At 41.2% G+C, this 21,997-nt stretch overlaps 1 protein-coding gene across 3 annotated transcripts in view; it reads right to left on the reverse strand.

Moving 5' to 3' along the window:
• GALNT10 (polypeptide N-acetylgalactosaminyltransferase 10) overlaps positions 1–21,997 on the reverse strand; it is a 208,357-nt gene that overhangs the window by 37,845 nt on the left and 148,515 nt on the right. For all 3 annotated transcript variants that reach the window (XM_018567554.1, XM_018567553.1, XM_018567555.1), the window contains 2 exons: positions 5,025–5,210; positions 1,556–1,739 (listed from right to left, as the gene is read on the reverse strand). In XM_018567554.1, the coding sequence (XP_018423056.1) occupies positions 1,556–1,739; positions 5,025–5,210 (370 nt within the window). The remainder of the gene's footprint in view (positions 1–1,555; positions 1,740–5,024; positions 5,211–21,997) is intronic.

The raw sequence follows: 21,997 nt of genomic DNA on the forward strand, positions 1-21,997 counted from the left end.
AAATTGTCTTACTGCTGTTCCACACAGTGTTGAGAATGTTATAACACTGAGACTGATCATGTGACTATAGCAGGAGGTTAGTGCAAGTGAGTTTCAATTTAAACTGCCGCAGGTAAGACTCAGTAAAAGTTTGCTGAAAACCCTTGCAATGTAGGAAACTCACCAAAAGGAGACTTTTTTTTTTTCATTTTCTGAGCAGAAGTTACATTTTAAAACAACCCAATCCACACCACCGGTCTTATTTGCTAAGGCAGTGCAAAGAATAGCAACTCCTAAAAGCATCAAATGTTACTTTACTATGGTCTGTCAAAGCCCAACTATGTGACAAGTAGGGTCCCTTTACTAATTCTCTAGCTTCAATGGTCCTCAATAAGACACAGAATGTTGTGTGTAAGCACTGTTTTCTGCAGAATTCTCCGTTAAGCCCAGACAATCACCAACTCAAAAATGCATGACTGTCTGGGCTCAAAGGAAGTGGGTTGAATGATACTGGACATAATTTAGGGCCCATTCACACCACATCCAGGCCTCTGTTCACAGCAGCGTAGTCCGTTCCAGACCAGACCAGACAAATACCGCTTGTCTTATTTTGTCTGGTCTGGAATGCACTGAAAAAATGCATACTGGAACGCACCTGTAAGATAAAAAAAACCCCCCATAAACCTCCTGAATGCAGCAAAATCGCAGTAAAAAGGTGGCAAAAAGCAATGCACTGGGTTCCAGATCTGGTCCAGATCTAGTCCAGAAAATGGTGTGAACCTGCCCTTAACCCAGAAGAGGAGCAGAAGCAAGAGGTCAGAGAGGACTGTCTGCAGGGGACAGCTCCAGGGAGAAGTATATATTGCAGTGTAAGCTTTTCTTTTCTTCTTTTGAGATGAGGTTGGGCTATAAGCAGAGAAAGCACACTAATGGTGTACTGGTATGGGATACTGCAAAACGATTGTTTAGCAAATATGCCAATTACAGCCAAAAATAATTTAGCTAACATTCAAATCTAAAGCAATCAGAAACAAAAAATCAACTAGCACGAGTCACCTAAATAGCAAAACACTTTCCTGTTTTTCATTCACTTATGTTCATTTTAACTAAGCATATTTAATAAATCTTCTCAAACATCACCCTGTGTATGAAAGTGACAATAAAATCACATTCAACCCCCCACTTGCTGCTTTAAGGACTTACTTTAAATGATGCCAATTGATTCGATCATCTTCTTCTTTCCAGGAGTTTTCAGGAGTCCCTCCAGCGCTGGTGCCGGTCACTTCTATGTCCACCGGTGTCTGTCTGTGTGCACACTGCCAGATGTGTGCATTGACTTACACAGTGTCTTTCCTCTTCTCCCAGCCGAAGATCTCTACCCCATGATCCTTCTCGGCCACTCGAGAATCTTCAGATGAGAGCGAACGGCGGAGACAGAGGTACGTTTTTACCTATTTGGTAACTTTTTGTTTGTTTTCGCATATCTATATCTACTGCCTGCACATGCAGTACCATAAAAGAAATAGATGTATACTTATGTATTATGGTGTGTATATATGTATAAAAAAAAACTCACTCAAAAGGCTCACTGGGATCAGGGTTTTGTATCTCAGGAGGGATTGGGATTCTCTTGTAAAACATCTCCCAGTCAAAGGCCCCCCGCATGGCATCTCCCGCTTGTGTCTCATATCCAAAGTGGTCGTGGTCGATGACATCAATCATGGGACATACAATCGTCTTGTGGTTCTGAGCTATACGGTCTGCAAGAGAAGAGACAATTCATTTTTAAACAAGTCCAAAACTGTAATCACAGTAAGTGCTGGAAAAAATGCAGTGAGTTGTTTGTACATGATCTCCCTTGTAGCACAGGATTTAGGTCAGACACTCAGCCATAAAAAGCAAGGAAGTGACAAATGCCAGCTCTCTGCTGTTCATCCTCACATTGACCATACTCCAGAGATGGACAATGAGTACTCTGTAACTGGCCACAGAGTAAGGAAATCTGTGTAAAGCATGCCAGTGTTAAAGGAAAGCCATAAAGCATTTTCAACGAGCACATATTTTGCATTATTACTGTTTATATTGTAAAGCGTTGCGCAAACTGTTGGCTCTATATAAATTCTGTATTTAAATAATAATAATAATATTGTAACGTGTGAGTGTAAGCACAAATGAAAAACACCAGCTTAATACAGGCACGTATGCAATAAGAAAATACTTGAAATACCGTATTTTGCGCACCGGACCATAGGACGCAGGCAGGTCCGGTGCGCCTTATGGAGCACTGAACAGACCGGAGTTTCTGTCACAGTTTCTGTGACAAAAGCTGCAGTTAGTGACCGCTGAGACAGGTGGCGCTTTGATTACAGCGCCACGGTCTCAGCGATCACACAGAGCAGACGAAGAACGTCCGTTCTTCGTCTGCTCTAGGGGCTCTATGGTGATGTCGATCGCCGCCGCTGCTCGGTTTTAATACAAGTGATCTGATTAGATCACCTGGATTAAACGAGCAGTGGCCCCTACTGTACATTTAGCTCTGCTTTAGCAGGGCTAAATGTACAAAAAACTACGCCCGTCGCCAGAAACTGCATGTCTCGGGCGTCGGGTGATAGGGATTCGCTCCATAAGACGCACACACATTTCCCCCCGCCTTTTGGGGGGGAAAAAGTGCGTCTTATGGAGCGAAAAATACGGTACTTGAACTTCAGGCAAATAAGAAAGACAAAAATGAATGCAGCTCTGTATTCATTAATACATCATGTTTTTTAAATGCAAACTCCTAAATTTGATGCACAGCAGAGCTCAGACTTGGGAGGGAGAAGAAGCACAAGCAGCCAATCAGGAGTGCTGCAATGCAAGGATCATGCTGATAGAAGGAAAGCATAGTGAGATGAGCTTATCACTATACGGCTTCTCTTTTTACTGTACACAGGGTGGAGGTGGGGAGGAGACCTCTGTTACTGAACTTCGTTCAACAGGGTGTCAACACAGATTCTCCTGCAGTGAAATCATTGCACTGTTGTCCCCCTTCTGAGCAATGTAACAACATGCAGGCAGTGGAGGAGGGTTGTTGGTAAAACCTCTAATCTCCTGGTACTTTTTCCTGTCATCTTTATCAGCTCATAGCTCTATTTATTTCTGTTTTGTACATCTGATACACTGGTTTAAGCTGCAATGGTAATCTGATAGCAAGTGGGTATGGCATAGGGTGGTGAGCATGATGTTCCCCCACATGAGCAATGCTCTGGGGCGTATGTGAAGCCATACAACTGATCCAAATGGGCAGGACTTAAAGCTTATTTAAACCCTAAAACAAAAACAAAAAATATATATATTGTGGCTTAGCAGTTCTTAGATGTGGTGGATGCATTTGTTTTATTTATCTCATTTATTTTCACCCAGTGATCTGTCCAATAAGTTTGTTATTTTTCTACTTCCTGTAAGAGACCAAACTGTCCAGCAAAAGTGGCAGATAGAGGGTTGAGACAAAGGCCTGGTTCACACCTGTATGTTTTGTAGCACGTTCAACGCTCTACGAACACTCTACAAAACGCTCAAACATAAAAATCCCATTGTTTTCTATGGGTATGGTTCACACCTTGCCGTATTTCAGCCCGTCTGAACGTGCTACAAAACGGTCTACGCCTAAAAAGGTACATGAGCTTCTTTGCGGCGTTTTTGTAGCGCGTTTCCATTGGGATACAGCCAAGTAGCCCTTCGGAAACGTGTGTTTGTCGCGCGTTTTTTACCGACAAACGCGCATATTCGGTACGCCTAGGTGTGAACAGAGCCAAACCCTTTAACACTGACAGGGGTGCTTACAATGGTTAGCTTGTATTCATTTAAGTAGACCTTTATCCTAACAGGAAAACCAAAAAACTGTTTCCGTAACTTCCTTCAAAATCTGCTAGCGCATCTAACATTATCGTCTCCACAGGTTAACAATCTTGGTGTGCGAGAGCGTCTCCGTTGCTCCTGCTTAGAGTGGAGCCACCCCAAGAGAGGAAGTGTGTTACTGGCCGGATCCCCAGATAAAAATAAAGAGCCTGAAAAAGGAAATCTAAGATTTAGGATTTGGTAAGCTGCAATATATTAAATGTGTTCAGGGCTAAAGATACACTTTAGCCGTGGTTCACACATAGGCGGCACAGTTTTTGCGCGTTTGTACGCGCGTTAGCAGCATGCGGTTATTTGCATGCGCGTTCTGCACATTTGTATGCACTTTTTAACGTGCGAACATGAAGACCCGCGTTTTGATTGGCAGCTCATAAACCATGGTTGGCAAAGGAAGAACGCGCATATAAAAGCGCAAAAATGCTCACGAAAATGTGCAACATGCTTCTGTTGCGCGTTTTTGGCCATTTCAAATTAAGTCTATGGGGAGGAAAAGCGCTTTTAACTGCCCAAAGAAGCTCCTGTATCTTTTCAGGCGTCTGGCGTTTTCCTGCTATGCGTTTTTCTGCTCAGGTGTGAACCAGGGTCATTAAAAATCATGGGATTTCTTGTGTTGGGCAGTTAAAAGCGCCTTCCGAACTGCTCAAAAACGCCTAGGTGTGAACCAGGGCTCAGTTACAAATAGTCAGCATCGTACATTGGGAGCACCCTTCATAGCTGACTGCCACAAATATCACATCTAAAACACCTCAATAGAGTTATATCCCCTGAAGAAGCCACGCAATTAGCAAAATGGGAAATGTGTGATTAGTCAACAAGTATAATCTGAGCTGAAGTAAGCAATTGCTAGCGACAAGAAAAAGTACCAGCTGATTAGATAGAAAGTAGGAAATTAAACTGGATGCATTCATACCTTAGTTATATGTATATGTGAGAAGTTATATTTGCATGTTATATACACATGCTATACTTTTTGCTTAGTAGTTTAGCACAGTAATTATGCTTTACACTGTTTAGCAGAGATCCCATGACTAAATGCTTAGGCATTTATTGACATGGGAATAGGGTAGGCATGGTGGGGGCGGGTGGGGAAAACATTGCGTGTTAAACATCAGGGTATATTTGCTCTGGAATATATTTGGTATTCTTACCAAGCAGAGGTGGAAGCCAGTTTACATTGGTTTCACAGTGTGAGTCGAGGAAAGTGATGACCTCTCCAATAGCCAGAGAGGCTCCCAGCATGCGAGTTCGAATTAAACCTTCTCTCTTCTTGGTGCGGACTATTCTTACTTTTGGGAAATTCACCATGTATTTTTCCAGACGCTTTTTCAGATGCTCTGAAAGAGAAAAACAGATGCTTTAGATCACAGATAAGTGACTACAAATCAATACTTCATTTTCACCTTCTCAAAGCAGAAATCATGCCACCATCTGTTTTTTAATTATTTTTACTAGAACTCTAGTAGTTGAAGCACTGTGACATTAGTTGAGTCTTCTAAACTGTACCAGTAAAGGAGCTTCGGTACATTCTTTCAGTGTTTGCAGAAGCCTCTCAAAGCTAAACACAAATGGAAAAAAATACATCCATTGTATATCTGCACACCAATGTGGCCAACATGACTAGTGATGGGCTTGGGCATGTTGTCAGCTCCACGTGCCGAGCCCGCCCGGAAGCTGACAGCGCCAATCACAGGTACTGAGACATTATCCCGGTCCGCAGTTGCAGAGATCTGGAAATGTCTCCGTGCCTGTGATTAGCGCTGCGGCGCTGTCAGCTTGCTGGCAGGCTAGGCACGTGGTGCTGCGAACACGCCTGAGCCCATCACTAAACATGACAACTGGGATCCACTGGAAGAAATAGAGGACCATTTGCATTAACAGGCCCATCAACCAACAAATTATATTTTTCTCTTTGCTTTAGTAGATGCTGAATGTAATACTTAGACATGAACCTTCACCACCTGCTGGTTGTCACTGTAGCTCTGATTTCTTCTGTGCACACCTGACCCTTGTTCAATACCTCTAAAGGGAATTTAAAATGTCCACCTAGGGCCATGATACATGGGTTTGCTAATGCCATGGATAGATTTCTCTGCCTCTGACTTCTGTCTGACTGTCCTTGCCTTGAATGTCGTATGAACTGTTTGGACTGTGTGTATTCCACTTGTGAATCATTAAGAATCTACATACCAAAAAACAATTGGTTAAATTGTTTTACACCATTTCTTTTCCTTTATACTGGCTTTTTGAAATAACAAACAAGACATTTGAGATGAGATAAATGTTTTAGTGCGGAATAACACTTTTGGTAGCTAACTAGTACCTTTTTATTGATATCTGTACACCAGACCAAAAAGAGGATGAACTGAAGATGAAAGAGGGACAAAGGGATTTGGTTTCAAATCAGGGGACAGTTGGGAGGGATGGCAGTCTGAGCTCTGCCTGTCTGTCTTGAAATTGGACTCTTTCCCATGACCTAGCCATCAGCCTATTGACTCTTCTACTTTCAAATGTGACTCTTTTTAAGAGAACTTACACTGCTTTAACATCTGCCCTTGCAACACAGAGGGTCTACAGAACTCTGTGACACTGATATATGTATTGACTGAAGGGTTTTCTTGTGTTGTTCAGGGAAATCTTCATAGCGGAGTTCCCAGACCTGCACACCTGTTGCAGCAACTACAAGTGATTCCTATTCTCCATGTTGAATTCCTCTGGAGAGGAACAGCAGCCCAGTGGCTGGAACTACAAGAGATAAGAAATCAGTGACTGACTTAGCCCACTAATAATGCTATTACAAAATTGTAAGGCCTTCTCACAACTTGAATGCCCAACTGAAGTCTAATTTCTTTGTAAAATATCCTTTTCTCTCAGTAAATATGCTGCTTGCCCTCCAGTGCTCTGTGATAGCATAGCTGAGTAACAGCTACCCCTCTCTGCACAACTGTCCTCACACAGACTTGTAGCGCTAAGGAACGCAGTTGGCATGTCCCTCCAGCTCTGTTATGTTACTGGGTTTAATTCTTGGACTGCACAGTCTTATGTAGACACCCTCTACAGCTCCTGTACCAGGAAAGTGGAGGTAAGACTATAACTCTAATTGCATGTGCCTGGAATAAACTAGTTCTTCTCGATTCGGAGAAGCAGGGGATCTACTCTTTGTTGAGTAATAACTTATAGCTCATAACATCAGATGAGCATAGGCATGTGGACGACTGCTAAGACAAACACTCCTTGGCAAACTGTCCTCAAAACTGTAACAGTTGACAAAGTCCCTAGTTTTATCTACACTTTTTCACAGCAGATAATGATCTCTATATGACTATGGTAACACTCTTTTCTGAGAGTGTACCATGGCCTCGGATTTAATTATAAATCCAAAAGTGGCACAAGGGACTTCAGAAACTATCCAAGCTTTTATTAAATTTCATTAGTCTCCTTTTTATGAGTTCCTTTGTACCATTGCACTTTTGGATTTATAATTGGATTTTCCGTCCCAGTGTGCCCGAAGGACTGGCGTTACAGCACTGGACATACATCAGTGTGGTATGCGGTCCACATTAGCATATAATGCCTCTGATTTAGAAGTGCTAATCCTTATTTCTGATACTTCAAACTCAGCAGCAATTGAAGAATCAGTTGGAGTACACAACTAGAAGCCTTTAATAAGGCAAATGATAACTGGAAAGCAACCCACACAAAGACTGTCCTGCATGATGGAAAATCCAACTGATGACTGATTACTTAAAGGAGAACTATGAGGGGAGTGAAAATCACTCATCCTCATAGTTCGAGCTGACGTGTGACAATGAAACTGTCAAACATCGGCTCAATAGTTCTGGAAGTGAGCGAACACATACCGTCGCTCGCTCACTTGTCGATCATCTCCCTGCAGAGAGCGGTGACCGTCAGTCACAGCTTCCTGCAGGGATTCCCTCCCCCCCCACTACGATCCTCCAGCGCTGACTGGAGGAACGGATGGGGAGGGGGCGGGTACAGTTGGCTCTGCCTCTAGATAGGCAGAGCCAGCTGTCACTCACGCAGCTTGGTGGATCTCGACAGCATTGTTAATCTTAGACAGTTGTCACTGGAAGAGGTGTCCCCATTACATGATTTACTCTCATCCTTGGCTCTGGTAAAAATGTTGGATTCTCACTCATCATCTCAGTGGCAGTGGTCACCAGGACAAGCAAGTGTGATTCTCACCAGTGTAAAAACTTGACAGAGGGTCTAATCTTTCCCCCACATTATCTAAAACTTTCTAAAATAAGTTTTTCCTTGACATACATATTAATTTCTTAAAACTTATGTAAGCTGTCTAAGATGTTCCTGCTTAGTGACATGGAACTTTACACCCATAGTGCTTCCATCATATTAAATGAACTACATCTATTTATTTTCTGAGCGAATTGCAAAAATAATCCTTCTTTCACTGCCGCACAGCTTGCTTACCCACCTCTGCAGATCAATATTTCCTCCTCCTAATGTTTAAAAAAAGAATGATGAAAAAAATCACCAAGAACAACTGTATAAACTTTTTGCTTACAGTCCTCAGGGGTGCTGTGGCAGACATTAAAGCTTTACTCCTTTAATAATTTAGGAGATGTGTTTGACTTTCAAGGAATAGATATGGCGAGAGTGGTCTCAGTGGGGAACAGAGTGATCAAATGGATGTGTTTTGCCAGACCTTCTAACAGACACAGTGAAACAAGTAGCAGTGTAAAAATATAGAGAAATAATGAGGTGTGCTGCATGTAATGTGTCAACACATAATACCGGAGTTCAGAGAGTCCAAGAATATTCTTCCAGAATGTGCTTTATATAGAAAAATGTGGTGCAATTCTCCTTCAATGCGACAGACATGCCTATATTTGGATCTGATTTAGAAAAAAATAATATTTAAAGCTGTTATCACAGTGCACTATGGCTACTAATAATGGACACGGTTTGTTTGCAATGGGGTTTCACTCTAAAAGGGTTGTGGCTCTTCACAAAGGTCTATGAACTATTCACAGCTTGGGGAAAAAATGTCAGTGTAAACTGTTGCGTTTGCAACTGGTTAAGAACATATGGTCATAGTAAACAGTCATATTATATATTACAAAATAATGTTGCCAAATTAATAAAGGACTGTCGGGTTATCACACAGACTGCAGTAATACTGGAGAAAGCCTACGAAATACCCTTCTTTGGTTCTTGGATCACAATGATAATGGTTCCATCAATCAAGCAGACCTTTCACAAGAGACTTAAGTAGGCTGCCATTGCTAACCATCACATTTGGCTTCAGCGTTTTCAACCCCAGACATAGAAAGAGTAAATGACCACACAATATGTAAGTTTCGATAGGTTCTTCGGGAACCAGATGAAATTTAGGTTAGCACCCTTTCGGCCGGCATCCCTCGATCAACTGTCAATGAGCTCTGTTCGGGTATTCTGATGGTGGCTCGCAAAAGTTGATGGACAAATTTGTTTTATTTTTTTTGTTCAGCCTGCAGGTTGAACAAAAGAAATGGAACAGTGTATGGCCAGCTTAACTAGATAAGGAAATCTGACACTATTCTGATGCTCATTTACAGCATGCTTGTTCAGATTCTGTGACTCAAAAATATCAAGGACAGAAAGTTTGGAAACAAGCATTTTTAAAAGAAGCCTGCAGTGGCAGACACCCTAAATCTTTTTCCAAAATTGCACTTTATGCCAAAGACCAACATATTATCAGAAAGACTGTTATATTAAAGAGACTGTAAAGAGTTATCAGGGGTAGAGGGTCATAATGGAGCAACTATATTTGTATTGCTATGTCACCAGAGAGAGTGCTGTGTTATCAGAGAGATCAACTTGCTATAAGACAGACTGTAATGTTACAGAGATGTCATTAAATATGTGTATTTATGTATTATATATATTAGGGATGCACCGATATATCGGCCGAAAATGGCACTTTTGGCTAAATGCCAAAAGTGCAATTTTCCTGCCTATACATTGGTGCATATCTGCTTTCTTTCCTCCCCGCTGGGCGCTGCTCTGTATCCCAGCGGGGAGGAGACAAAGTGTGACAGCCGGCCGAGCGCTGTGAGAGGAGAGCGCTGTGAGCGACCGGCGTCTTTCCTCCCACACCGCTCAGCCTCCTATCACAGTCCGGCAGAGCGGTGTGTGGGGGGAGATAGCCCGCGCTGTCACAGGAGGCTGGGCTCTCCTCCCTACACCGCTCGCTCAGCCTCCTCTGACAGCATGTCAGAGAGGAGAGCAGGTACAAGCAGTCAGTGATCAGTGATCGCTGAGTGTTTGTACCTAATTGAGGACATGGTATGCTTACTATATCCTCAATTATGAATGAACGGGAGTGAGCTACATCTCCTCCTATACATTCATAATTGTGGTTATAGTACACATACTCTGTCCTCATGTTATGAATGAACAGGAACACTCAGTATAGAGGATTCCTGTTCATTGATAACAGTGGATACAGAAAAAGAGATAGAGGACTCTGTGTCCTCAGTCTCTTTTTCTATTTTAAAAGGGAAATATCAGGGGTCTGTTTAGACCCCTAATATTGCCCCAAAGCCCCTAAAAGTAAAGTAAAAAATAAAAATATTTAATAAAAAATTAATAAATAAAAAATTTAAAAGTTTATAAGAAATAAATACAAATATTTGAAAAATTTGAAAACATTTACATAAAAAAAGCATTTTCGGTTACGGCCTGACAATTTTTTAAATTTCGGTTTCGTTTTGAAATTTCCATTTCGTTGCACCTCTAATATATAATGTATATGTATTCTTTTACGTGTCTTAGCCCTGAAGAAGGTGAATTACCTTCAAAACATGGTGGCTATACATCTAACAACCTTACTGGTTTGCCTTTTGGCATTGGAGGAAAAGCTGTGTGTTACACTGTCAAGTTACCAAAGACACAGCCTTGTTAGGGAGAATGTCTATACGATTCTAGGTAAAAGTGGTATAGTGCATGGGAGGCCTTATTAAACCTAAAACCAAAGGGATGTAGTACATCGCGATTCAGATTAGTCATTTTTATATTTACAGCAGCAAAACAAATATTGGGGAGATTATGGAAGGCTGGGATTCCAAAGATACATCAAGTTAAAAATGAAATAATCTGGTATGTGGTAAATGAAAAATGATGGGCAATAACAAATGACAAGATCAAAAAATTCCTAAAAATGTGGTCTCCCTGGGCAGTAAATTATATGCCTATGTTATTGAGTTGAGGAAACAAGGATATGGGATTACAGAGTATGGTTTATCACATTAGAAAGAGGGGGAGGATGGAGGACTGGAGGGGAAGGGAGAGAGAAAACTTTGCTTTTTCTTTTTTTTTTTTTATTATGTTAGTTTTGCTTAGTAATGTCAGATGGAGTGACGTGCTGTGCCTTCTGTGCTGGGTGAAGCATCCCAAGCCCTCCGAAGCTCCCTCACGTCCCACCAAAGCTCCGCCCCAGCTCAGTAACCTAGCTGTGTGGGGAGGAGGAAGGGAGGAGACAGCGAGGAGCCTCCCTGTCCCTCACTTGCTCCTCACTGGTGAGGCATTGAGATCGATGTCCTTACTTTTTTTTTGTTTTATTTTTTTTGATTGGACAGCTTGGACCAATGGCGCTTTGCTATTGGTCCAAGCCATCCACAGAGCTCACGCCTCTAGCACAGAGTAGAGGCTGTGACAGCTCTTGCCTCACCAAGTTAGGTTACAGAAGCAGTGGGGAAGCCTGCTACTGTGTAACCTACCTGTCAAAAGCCGGATGCAGCACTGCCTGTAATTAACAGTCAGTGCTCCGTCCATGACAGGTTACACATTGGGGAGGCTTTCCCTGCTGTGTAACCTGTTACAAGCCGCTCAGAATGGAGAAAAAGCTGTCAGCTTCAGACTTGAAGCTGACACCTTTTCTCTTCATAATACTAGGTGAGGCTCTGCCTCCCCTGACCGCATGTCCCTGGTCAGCTGTGGGGTTGAGGATGTGTTAGAAGTGTAGACTATAGAACTTGATGAACAATTTTCGGCAATATATGCCATAATTGGAATGAAAGGATGGTGGATTACATTGTTAAATAAATAATTGTACAATGTAGGGTTAATTGTTTTGTATTTATGCATTTTTGGAAAATTAATCAAAAAGGAATTGAAACAGAAAAGTGGTATAGTCTATGTTATCACTGCTTCCCTAACGCAGTGCTGTCAAGGGGGGTCCTCCCTGGCCTGGCATTTCCAAACCTCTGCAGTTCTGAAAACATTACAGGACACATAACCACACAAAATGCTTTGAGAATATTGAGCAGAAGCAAAACCTAGTGTGTGCATCTTTGTTAATAAAATAACATTACCACTCTGGGGCAATGCTAAGGGCATCCATTATACCAACAAGAGAGGGAGAAATGCCAATACTCTTGTGTAGTTATTCACTGACAAAGCATGAGTCTGCCATCAAATTCAGAAGAATTGGCATGTCTAATGATATGAAAATGGCAACAATGAGAACTACAGGAGCTGCCAAAATTATAGTGTATGCCAAGCCAAAATCTTTATTTTTTCTTCTAATTTTGTATAGAGTGGGGGATGATTAGAATTCCTGTTGGATATTACTGCTGTCCGGGGCTCTTGAAGGATATACCCTCATTTCCTGTTCTTCTGCCAATTGTTTCTCTAGGAAATGAGGGAAAAGTTACAGGGACAAACACACAGCAAAAAAAATAAATAAATCTGACAGGGGTTCTAGCCTGCTTCTACTCTACTAAAAGAAGCATGTATTTCTTTTCTGTGTTGCTGTTGGAGATTTTCCCTCACTTTTGTTTGGAACTGTTATCAATAAGTAACAGGAAATCTATGTAACAGATCCTTAAGCTGGATACGCTGGATTAAGCTGATGAACCATGGGTGCAGTTGTCAGCAACTCTTATTTATTTCTTCTTCCCTGATAAATCATTTCACAAGCCCTGGCAGCTTTGTCATTGTACGAATCTTCATACTAAATTTGAACAGCTGTTATTTTTTTTTTCCCCCAGCAATCAGCGTAAATTATTTAGCTGTGCTCTGTCTGCCAGAACCCTAATTGCCTCCCTTAGAGCCTCTTTATTTTTCCACAGACCTCCCGTCTGTTCCATCCCCGAAGATCGCAGGATGGCATCGCCGTATCAGCTCTGCTCGCTTGCCCTTTTGTTGCACGTTGCCCTTCAGCTCTGATTAGAATCTTAATGGGGACGATTGGTGTTTAAGTTATAATTGCAACCTGTTGGACCCATAAACACCTCGTAGATCACACTTAAAGGCAATAAAGCTGGGCTTAGTTATCTAATTCAGGGAATTGCGGAGATCTTGAGCGCACTCTGCAGAATTACTGTATATGGCATAAATATTCTATTAAAAATTCCTTTACAGATGAGAAATATTTAAAGGGCTGCAGTAAAGATGTGTTTAAAGAAAACAATTTTTTTTTTTAAAACGAGGCATCTCTGCGTGATCCTGATGTTTGTAATATTAATGAATAAAAATGTAAATGTGTTTCTGTCAGGACTAAAAAAGCTGAGATAAACTTTGTTCCATGGAGGATTTGTTAGTTCTGCACTTTGAACTTGCCAGAGAGAAGAGAAAATTATAAAGTACTAACATTCATTTATTAAAGATATGGTATAATGTTTTTAAGTCAATTTAATTATAAAACAAAAATATTTTTAAAAAGTTCACAAGCTTATTAATGCAGCTTTGACATTATTTTAGAAAATACTGATGTATAGATGTTGTTTGTTTTTTAAATAAACTTTTGAGGATTATGTTCTTGTTTTTTCTTTTTATAGGGCCATGTTACAAAAGGGCTAAAATTGATTTTTGTTTCTAAAGGAAAAAATATTGCACGGAAGACGAGTGTTCGCTCAGGTCTCTGTAGAGATAATTCATCTCTATGCTGATCTAAAGTCGAAAGCACACTGCAGTATTTAAAGGGAAACGAATGGTGCAGGGTCAATTTCATTTTAAGATTTTCTTTTAAAGTTTTGAAGTTTAGAAAATTATGTTTTGTAGTGTTCTTTTTGGTGTTAGTATAAAATCTTTATTTTACAAATAAACGTTTATAGGGTGCACCGAAGGCAATTGGTTGCAAAAGCATGTTGGGATTTCTAAGGCCTGGTTCACACCTGGGCGTTTAACAGCGCGTTCCTACGCGCTGTAAAACGCTCAACATGTGAAAGCCAATGATTGCCTATGGGCATGGTTCCCACCTGGGCGTTTTACAGCACATAGGAACGCGCTGCAAAACGCCCTACGCCCAAAGAAGTACAGGAGCTTCTTTGGGGCATATTTGCCGCGCGTATCCATTGGGATACAACCAGGTAGCCCTCGGAAACGCGCTTGTCGCGCGTTTCTTTACCACGATTCGCACGAAAAGGGGGGACAAACATGCATATTCGATACACCTAGGTGTGAACCCAGCCTTAAAAAGAAACTCAGCACTCCAGACTGACTAATTAAAATGACTCGTCCACCTGACGCTAATCTCCGATGTCTTCTCGAGCTAGGCTTGTTAAAAAATCTTCAGCATTTCACACTTGCAAACATAGGGGCCAGAGGTGGTATCCATAGGGAGCAGCAAGGTACCAGGAACCTGGTACAACTAATGTTTTGAGAATGCTGAAGATGTTTCAGGCAGCGTAGCTAGTGAGGGGTAAGTGATAACCCTTTCCTTTGAAGCTATGTCTGTGGTTTTCCAATTTCAAAAAAAGTTGAAAGCCTCTTTGATGTCTCTGCTAGGACATCTTAATGTTCTAATCCAGCAGATCCCTGCAATCGAAGACAGCATAATCTGACCTCTGGCCAACAGAAATGGCCAATTTCCTCTACCTCTCCTATAGTACACCACTGCAGCCTCAGAAAACCTCTTCAACATATGACCTTCCTGGGAATGTTGGATTTTTGTGTCCCTTGCTGCATTGGTTCCTTCCTTTTGTTATATTGCAGGGGACACATATCCAATACTACTGAAAGTGTCAAATTTGGAAGAGGCTTTCCTAGGGTGAAACACTGGAAAAGTAGAAGAAATGAGCCTTGAAAAGGTGAGTATACAATGTCTTAATTTGCAGTGACCTGCTGGAAAACCCTGAAAGGGTCTGGTAGCGTGAATGAAAAAAAGAGATTCAGTGACCCTAAGCAGGCTGCTGGTAACCTTACACATCCGCCCAAGTGACCTGGGAACAACTTAAAACTCAAGGTCCCCTATTATGTAACTCTCAACTTCAGCAAAGGCCACCCCCTCCCGCAACTCACTATTGGTCTCTGAGGTCTTTTATTGCATTGGAGGGTAATTGAACAATCAATCAAGCTGCGCTAAGCCACATTGTCCAGAGATAGCAGCAGCAAAGCAGGCCGGCATGACATTCCAGCTACACTTTTTTTTTATACTAAATGCTGTCATTTAGTTAAAGCTTTATTTGAGCTTTTAAAGGGCAACAATGACAAGGACAGCAGGTCTTCTTTGAATTGATTGGAAAGGATAAAAAGCTTATTTCTCCCTTTACACATGTGGGAGTTTCTATTATATGTTTGTTACATGGCATGAATGCATTACCAAGAGAAATTGTACCAACTAGTCAGAATACCAGATGAAATTCAAAGTAATACTTAATATCTTTAAAATTATATAAAAGTTAGAATGTTTTTTTAGCTATTTCACTTCCAATGGATTCTGCTCCTTGATGTCTACAAGTTTTATTTTCCTGCAGAATCAGCTGGTTTCCTGTAGAATCAGCTGGTTTCCTGTAGAATCAGCTGGTTTCCTGTAGAATCAGCTGGAAAGTAGGCCACTGCCCTACTTTCTGCTTCCCCCAACTCCTTCCACCTTTCTTCTTTCGCCAATAGTAGATGGACAGCTGCTGGAGACTGTTCTCTGCCCCTTGTGATCTTGTACTGGACAAGAAGTTTAGGGAAGCGGAGAGAGTTGGAGGGGGCTGTTTGGAAACATGTTGAATGTAGGTGCTTGGGTAAAAATTTAAAATGAAACATTTTGAGTTTCCCGCTCGTGCACGCCATGTGGCGGCGCGCACAAGTGGGCAGGGCTAACAGGCAGTCTTTTGACGGCCACTCACATTCAAGAAGCTCCCGGCCGGACGTCCAACTACAACGGCTGGCCGGGAGGTGGTTAAAGTATATGTCAAGACAAAAACGAAACATTTTCTAGTTTTGGAAAGAGTGAGGAAAGATTATAACTAAAAATGTTACTGCCATTTGGAGCTCACTTCCTGTACTCATGACAACAGTTTCAGCAGACAGGAAGGGAGGGAAAATCAGAAACAGGGACAGAGGCAGAAATAAAAATCTCATAGGGGTTCAAGCCTTTCCCTACTGTAGTGAAGAAAGCATTTTTATTTATGTATGTGTTGTTGCCAATAAGTTGCCTCATTTCCTGTCTAGTAAATTGTTGTCAGCAGGACAGGAAGCGAAGGAGAAGCTCTCTAACGGAGCCCCATATAGCAGTGAAAACCTGATAGAGGTTTTAGCCCTTCGACACACTATTCAAAACTAAGAAACAAGTTTTGGCTGGACATACATTTGAAAGCAGTGATGGTCAACTTGAAATGTATAGCTTTTCTCAAGTTTGGCCCTAGGCACTTCCAGAGGGCTGCATAATAGCAGCTTGTTTTCAAGCACAATGCATCAAGTTAGGTAGAACATTCAACAAGAATGGCCTGTAACGCACCTCAAGGCCCAAAAATATCGATTCTGCTGAATTTTTTACATGCATGGAAGAGAAAGCATAGTAACCCTCAGCATTGGTGACAGTGGCTGCAAAAAAAAACCCCAGTACTTGAGATGTGACCATGTTTCACATTACACCCTGAATAAACTGTAGGTGTAACCTGAAACATGGTCCACAAAGTAAACTTAGCCTTTAACCCTTTTGCTGCCAAGCCCTCTGGAACATTTTTCAAATCAGCTGGCCAAGCCATTTTTGAATTTTCTGCAATTTTTTCCTATTGATTTGATTTTCAACCTGAAAATGAGAAATCTCTAAGGGGGTTATTCACAAAGCTGCTGAAGGAGGTTCGGCTATTTACTTCAGCCTTGTACGGCTGATTTCAGCTGTACATCGGCTGCCGAAGTGCAGAAGGAGTTTGACTCAGCCGATCCAACATCTGGATCGATGAGCCGAAGGTCCGGCAGCTCACTCGCTGCCGTTCGTCCCTATTCTCATAGGGGCCTAACAGGAGTAAATGAATAGCTGAATGCTGTCGAGCTGCATTCTGCTCGGCTATTCTGCTCACTACAGCGGAGGTAGCGAGCAGAATAGAAAAAAAACATAAACAAATGAAAAAGTTTAAATTATTTAAGCACATGTAAAAAAAAAAAGAAAAATTAAAAAAAGTTAAGAAAATAATTAAAAAAAACAGTGTGGGGTCCCCCTCCCAAACCGTACCCTTTAGGTCTGGTAGGAAAGTTAAGCGGGACCCCATTTAAAAAAAAGAAAGAAAAAAAAGTGTCGGGTTCCCCCAAAAAATCCTACCAGGCCCTATAGGTCTGGTAGGAATGTTAGGAGGGACCCCAAGTTTACATTTAAAAAAAAAAATATGTGTAGGTTCCTCCCCAAAGTCATACCAGGCCCCTATGGTCTGGTAGGAATTTTAAGTAGGAACCCCACCCCCAAAATGGGGAAAAAAAGATGTGGGGGTCCCCCCTAAAATTCCCAAACCAGACCCTTGAGCCAAGCACAGGCCTGGCAGGGCAGGAAAGGGTGGGCGGGGGGACGAGCGAGTGGCCCCTCCCTCCCTGCTATACCAGACCACATGCCCTCGGCACTGGGAGGGTGCTTTTCCAGGGTCGCCCCTGGAAAAGCCCCTTGTCCCCGTGCTGATGGGGACAAGGGCCTTTTCCCCACAAGCCTTAGGGCGTTGGACTTGTGAATGAGTAGAGGTACTTGTACCCCTACCCATTTACTAACGGGTTAAAATAAATTTAAAAAAAAACTCCAGACTAAAAAAACACAACAAAGGCTTTTGACAAGTCCTTTATTGTTTAAAAAAAGAAATGGATCCACTAATGTAATCTTAAGGTTAATCACGACGACGAGGTGAAATAAAAAATAATAAATTTAAAAAAATAAAATAAAAACCCCTGTCACATTTTATTGCTATCCGGGGCTGCATTAGAGACCTCCCTTTCTGTGCTGAGGACAAAATTGACCAGAGAGGAATTGAGGGAAAATCTGCAATCTGCAAGGAAACAGACATCAATAAAAAGCTGACAGACGTGCTTAGCAGTCCACTCAAAATGTACTTCTGTTTGTGATGCTCACTCCAGTCACCTACTGTCCTGGGGACAACCTTTTTACTACACAGCTAAGAGATCCAACAGAGACTCCGATGGCAGTAAAACCTGACAGGAGTTCTAATCCTTCCCCACTCTATCCAAAACAAAAAAAAACCAAAAAGATATTGGCCATAGATATATTTTAAGTACCATTTATAGGTACCGATTTAGCTTTTAAAGCTTCAAGCATCTTGAAAACATGATGAAGGTTTATCTTTGCAGAGAAGAAAATAATGCATCAAAAAAAGATGTGGTTGAAAGGACGCTAAATGCTGCCCTCCAGCAAGCAATTAAAGCCTCTTTCTGCTGATTGAAGACCTGAAGGAAGAGATGGCTTTTTCTGGCTGTATGGGCTTGTGGGACGAGAGAGTGGTTCAATGTCTTATTCACTTCACATAAAAGTGCTATAACGGCCTTTACAATTGCCTCCTTCTCACAGTAGCCAGCAAACAGCATGGCAAAACAAGCTGATTGATAATTCTGCTATCTGACAAAGTGGCACATATTGCTACTGGCCTAATTTCCCATCATGGATATATTTTAGCATTGCACTCACGGCCATCTTAAGAAGTTCCCTTTTTTTAGAAGACTTCATTCCAGTCAGCGGCTTTAAACAAATTCACTGTATCACAAATAGTAGAGAGAAGAAAATGACTTTAGAATTCAGGAGTATGTAAGCCCAAACTGGGATACAGCAGATACAGGGAACATAGTTACACTATATATAAACGTAATCACTACAATTTCATATAAGCTGTACTTATATTCATTTAATTAAAACTTAGTTTTAATAGATTTAATTTTGTAGCGGTCATTAAACTAATACCTGGAAATTCCGGCATTAAAGGTCGTTGTTCAGATTTTCTATTATAGGGAGACAACGAGCTGTGCCTGTACCCAATTGTTCTCCTGCAATGTCTCTCTTTCACATAAGATTATGATGGAGACCACAGGTGGCAAGTTCAACACATATTATATAGGCATAAATGAATGTATTAATTTATATAAATAATCTTCAATTTATGTTCATGTAATAAAAAAAAAGCTTAGCTCTAATAACCATTTTTAATGATTACATTTTTTTTCATTCAGAGACTTATGCGTTTTTAACATCCAAAGCATCCCCATCCCTATCTCCACCAACCACCCATTCCCAAAACAAATGCCTCATTGTCTCACTGCCACAATTAGGCTAGGTTCAGAGCAATGCGCGTCCCAGGACTGCACGATCATGTACTAGTGCACACAGCAATTCCTGCATGGCCCCATAGATTTCAACGGGGTTACATCTACGCGGCAATCGCTAAAAAAGGTACAAGTACCATTTTTTTTTACGACACATGACTTTTTTAGCCACGATCGTGTTCAATTGCACGGGCGGAATCGTGGCGGGAAACTCCGCGATCCACCTTGCGCTGTTGGGGTGCCATTAGAGAATAATGGCACCTACAGCGCGATGGGCGACTCTGTGACCGCTCACCAATCCGCGCAGTTTTGTGCACAATTGCCGCACGGTCAGGAGTCACCCAGGTGTAAACCTAGCCTCAAGGTTACAGTAACAAGCTGCAATTTACGGACAAACATAACAGTGTCTATAGAAAAAGTAGTCAGTAACTGCAATAAAAGCTTAAGCACCACCAAATTAACAAAGGTAAATGTAGACTTTCCCCAGAAGAAGTCTCCCTCTAAAACGACTAATTATTCATTAGAATTAAACCATTAATTCCGACAACAATGAGTTTAAGAGCAAGTGGGACAGAGTTCATGAAGGACTCCCACTAACCCCAGATGCTATCATATTTGCATGTAGAGCCCTTATGTTTGGATGTTAAATTCTCAAGTCTTAGCGTATACTGGACCATACGGAGCCATTTCTGGTAAGGGGATATCCATTTTTGAGCTATTAACTTCCTTGCCAGAAACAGCAGTCAGGTTATTGCTGTTCCCACTTCATTATAGTTTCCAGAAAGTTGGATGTGTCCTAGGATACATGTTATAGGGTTCTGTTTAAAGGGATAATGTAGACTACAAATATATAGGCAATCGCCACTGTCCAGTATCTGCTAAGTTTTGGGCACTGCCAAAGCATGTGTAGCAGATCACCCAGGGATACACTATATCTAAAATAATTGGTGTCTGAATGCAGTCCCCATCTATGTAGTAGTTCTGGAGACCTATATGTTCTGTGCAGAATTAACAATGGCGTGAGTTTACTTGAGGCAGAAAGTGAGAGGGTGGGAACTACCTCCCATATTTCTGCCCACCACCTCTAGTTATCAATGGAGCATAGATCCATCGCCTATTGGTATTGCTTGGAATAGGGCAGTTGTCAAATGATTTAAGGTGTAGTATAAAGTAGGGACATTATACACTTGATAAATATAGAGGAGACAAGTGTCTCCAAGAGAGGTGTGTAGTGAAGTGGAGAAAATGTGTGTTGAGACTGATCATGTTTTAACTGTAAATATTAGCAGAACTAAGATTTATAGATGTGGAATTCCCTTTGTAGTTGCTGTGAAGACCTGAGGTTCCTAAAACAAAAAAAACAAAAAAAGTATTCTATGAATGCCCTAGTGTTTCTACCTCTCAAAATTATCCCATTTGATAAGTAACCCAGAAAAGCTACTGCTATGGCAGGCATCACCTCTTTCTCTCCCTCAAGTTTCCCCCAAAAGTACCAGAGTATCATCCACATAGAGTGCTGTTTTTTCAAAATTGACATCCCCTTGGAAGCCCTTTCACATGTTTACTGTGCCTGTTAAGAATTGCAATAGGTTCAATTGCAAAGTCAAATAGAAGAGAAGATAGGGGACACCTATGCAGATGCCCCTTTGCAACGGGCAAGATATTTGGTTACTGATTTTAATTCTTGTACTGGGGATCAAGTATAGTCATTTTACCCATTTCATAAATTTTGGTCCAAAATTAAACAAAATCAAAACCTTCCAAAAGTATGTCCATTCTATGCAGTCAAAGACTTGGGCTTTAGGATATAGGCATAATTGATGAGGAAACATGGAGGGCAGTACTTCAAGGAGTGCAAGATGTGTCTCTTTCTTTATCACATAGATTAACCCAATTATTTATTATACATAGGGTGTACACAACCCCGGAGGTTTTATATAAAATAAGGGCCCGTACAGACCCAAAGTGTGCGAGATGCAAGTATCAGGAAGGCACACTTATTCATTTATTATGGAGATGTCCAAAATTAAAAAGTTACTGGACAGGGGTGATTGAATGTTTAAATAGAATATATGGAAATATAGCAGATATTAACCCATTAACATGTATTCTAGGAGGTTTCAACTCTGACTATCTAGATTATAACAGCATTTTGGCAATAAAAAGGCTACCGTTTCTGGCTAGAAGATTAATAGCAGTCAAATGGACATCAGAGTATCCCCCTACAATTGAAGAATGGAAAGCCGAGGCTAGTAAATATGTTCGGTTTGAAGAACATACTTACAGGATGAGGGGCCAGTCAGGTAAATTTCAGGGAATTTGGAATAGGTGGATTGAAAATATGAATATCAGTCGGACTTGAGACCTCCTGGATTAAGAGGACAAAATATAATATTATAAGTGGAAGAAAAGGAAAGAAATGGGCAATAGTAAATAGAATAAAGATAGATAGAAAAGTAGGGACTGCAGCCTACTTTTCTATCTATCTTCAGGGATCGTTCTGTTGCTGTTCTTAGGTTGGGTTTTTTTTTGTTTTGTTAGTTGTTTTGAGTTGTGGTTTTATTGTCAATGTTCACAATGTATGGAAAGGGAAAAGGAAAAAACAAATAAATAATATCTGATAAAAAAAAAAAAAAAA

The sequence above is a fragment of the Nanorana parkeri genome, unplaced genomic scaffold, assembly GCF_000935625.1.
Source record: "Nanorana parkeri isolate BGI_ZX_2015 unplaced genomic scaffold, ASM93562v1 scaffold1061, whole genome shotgun sequence".
In the NCBI taxonomy this organism is placed as follows: Eukaryota; Metazoa; Chordata; class Amphibia; order Anura; family Dicroglossidae; genus Nanorana; species Nanorana parkeri.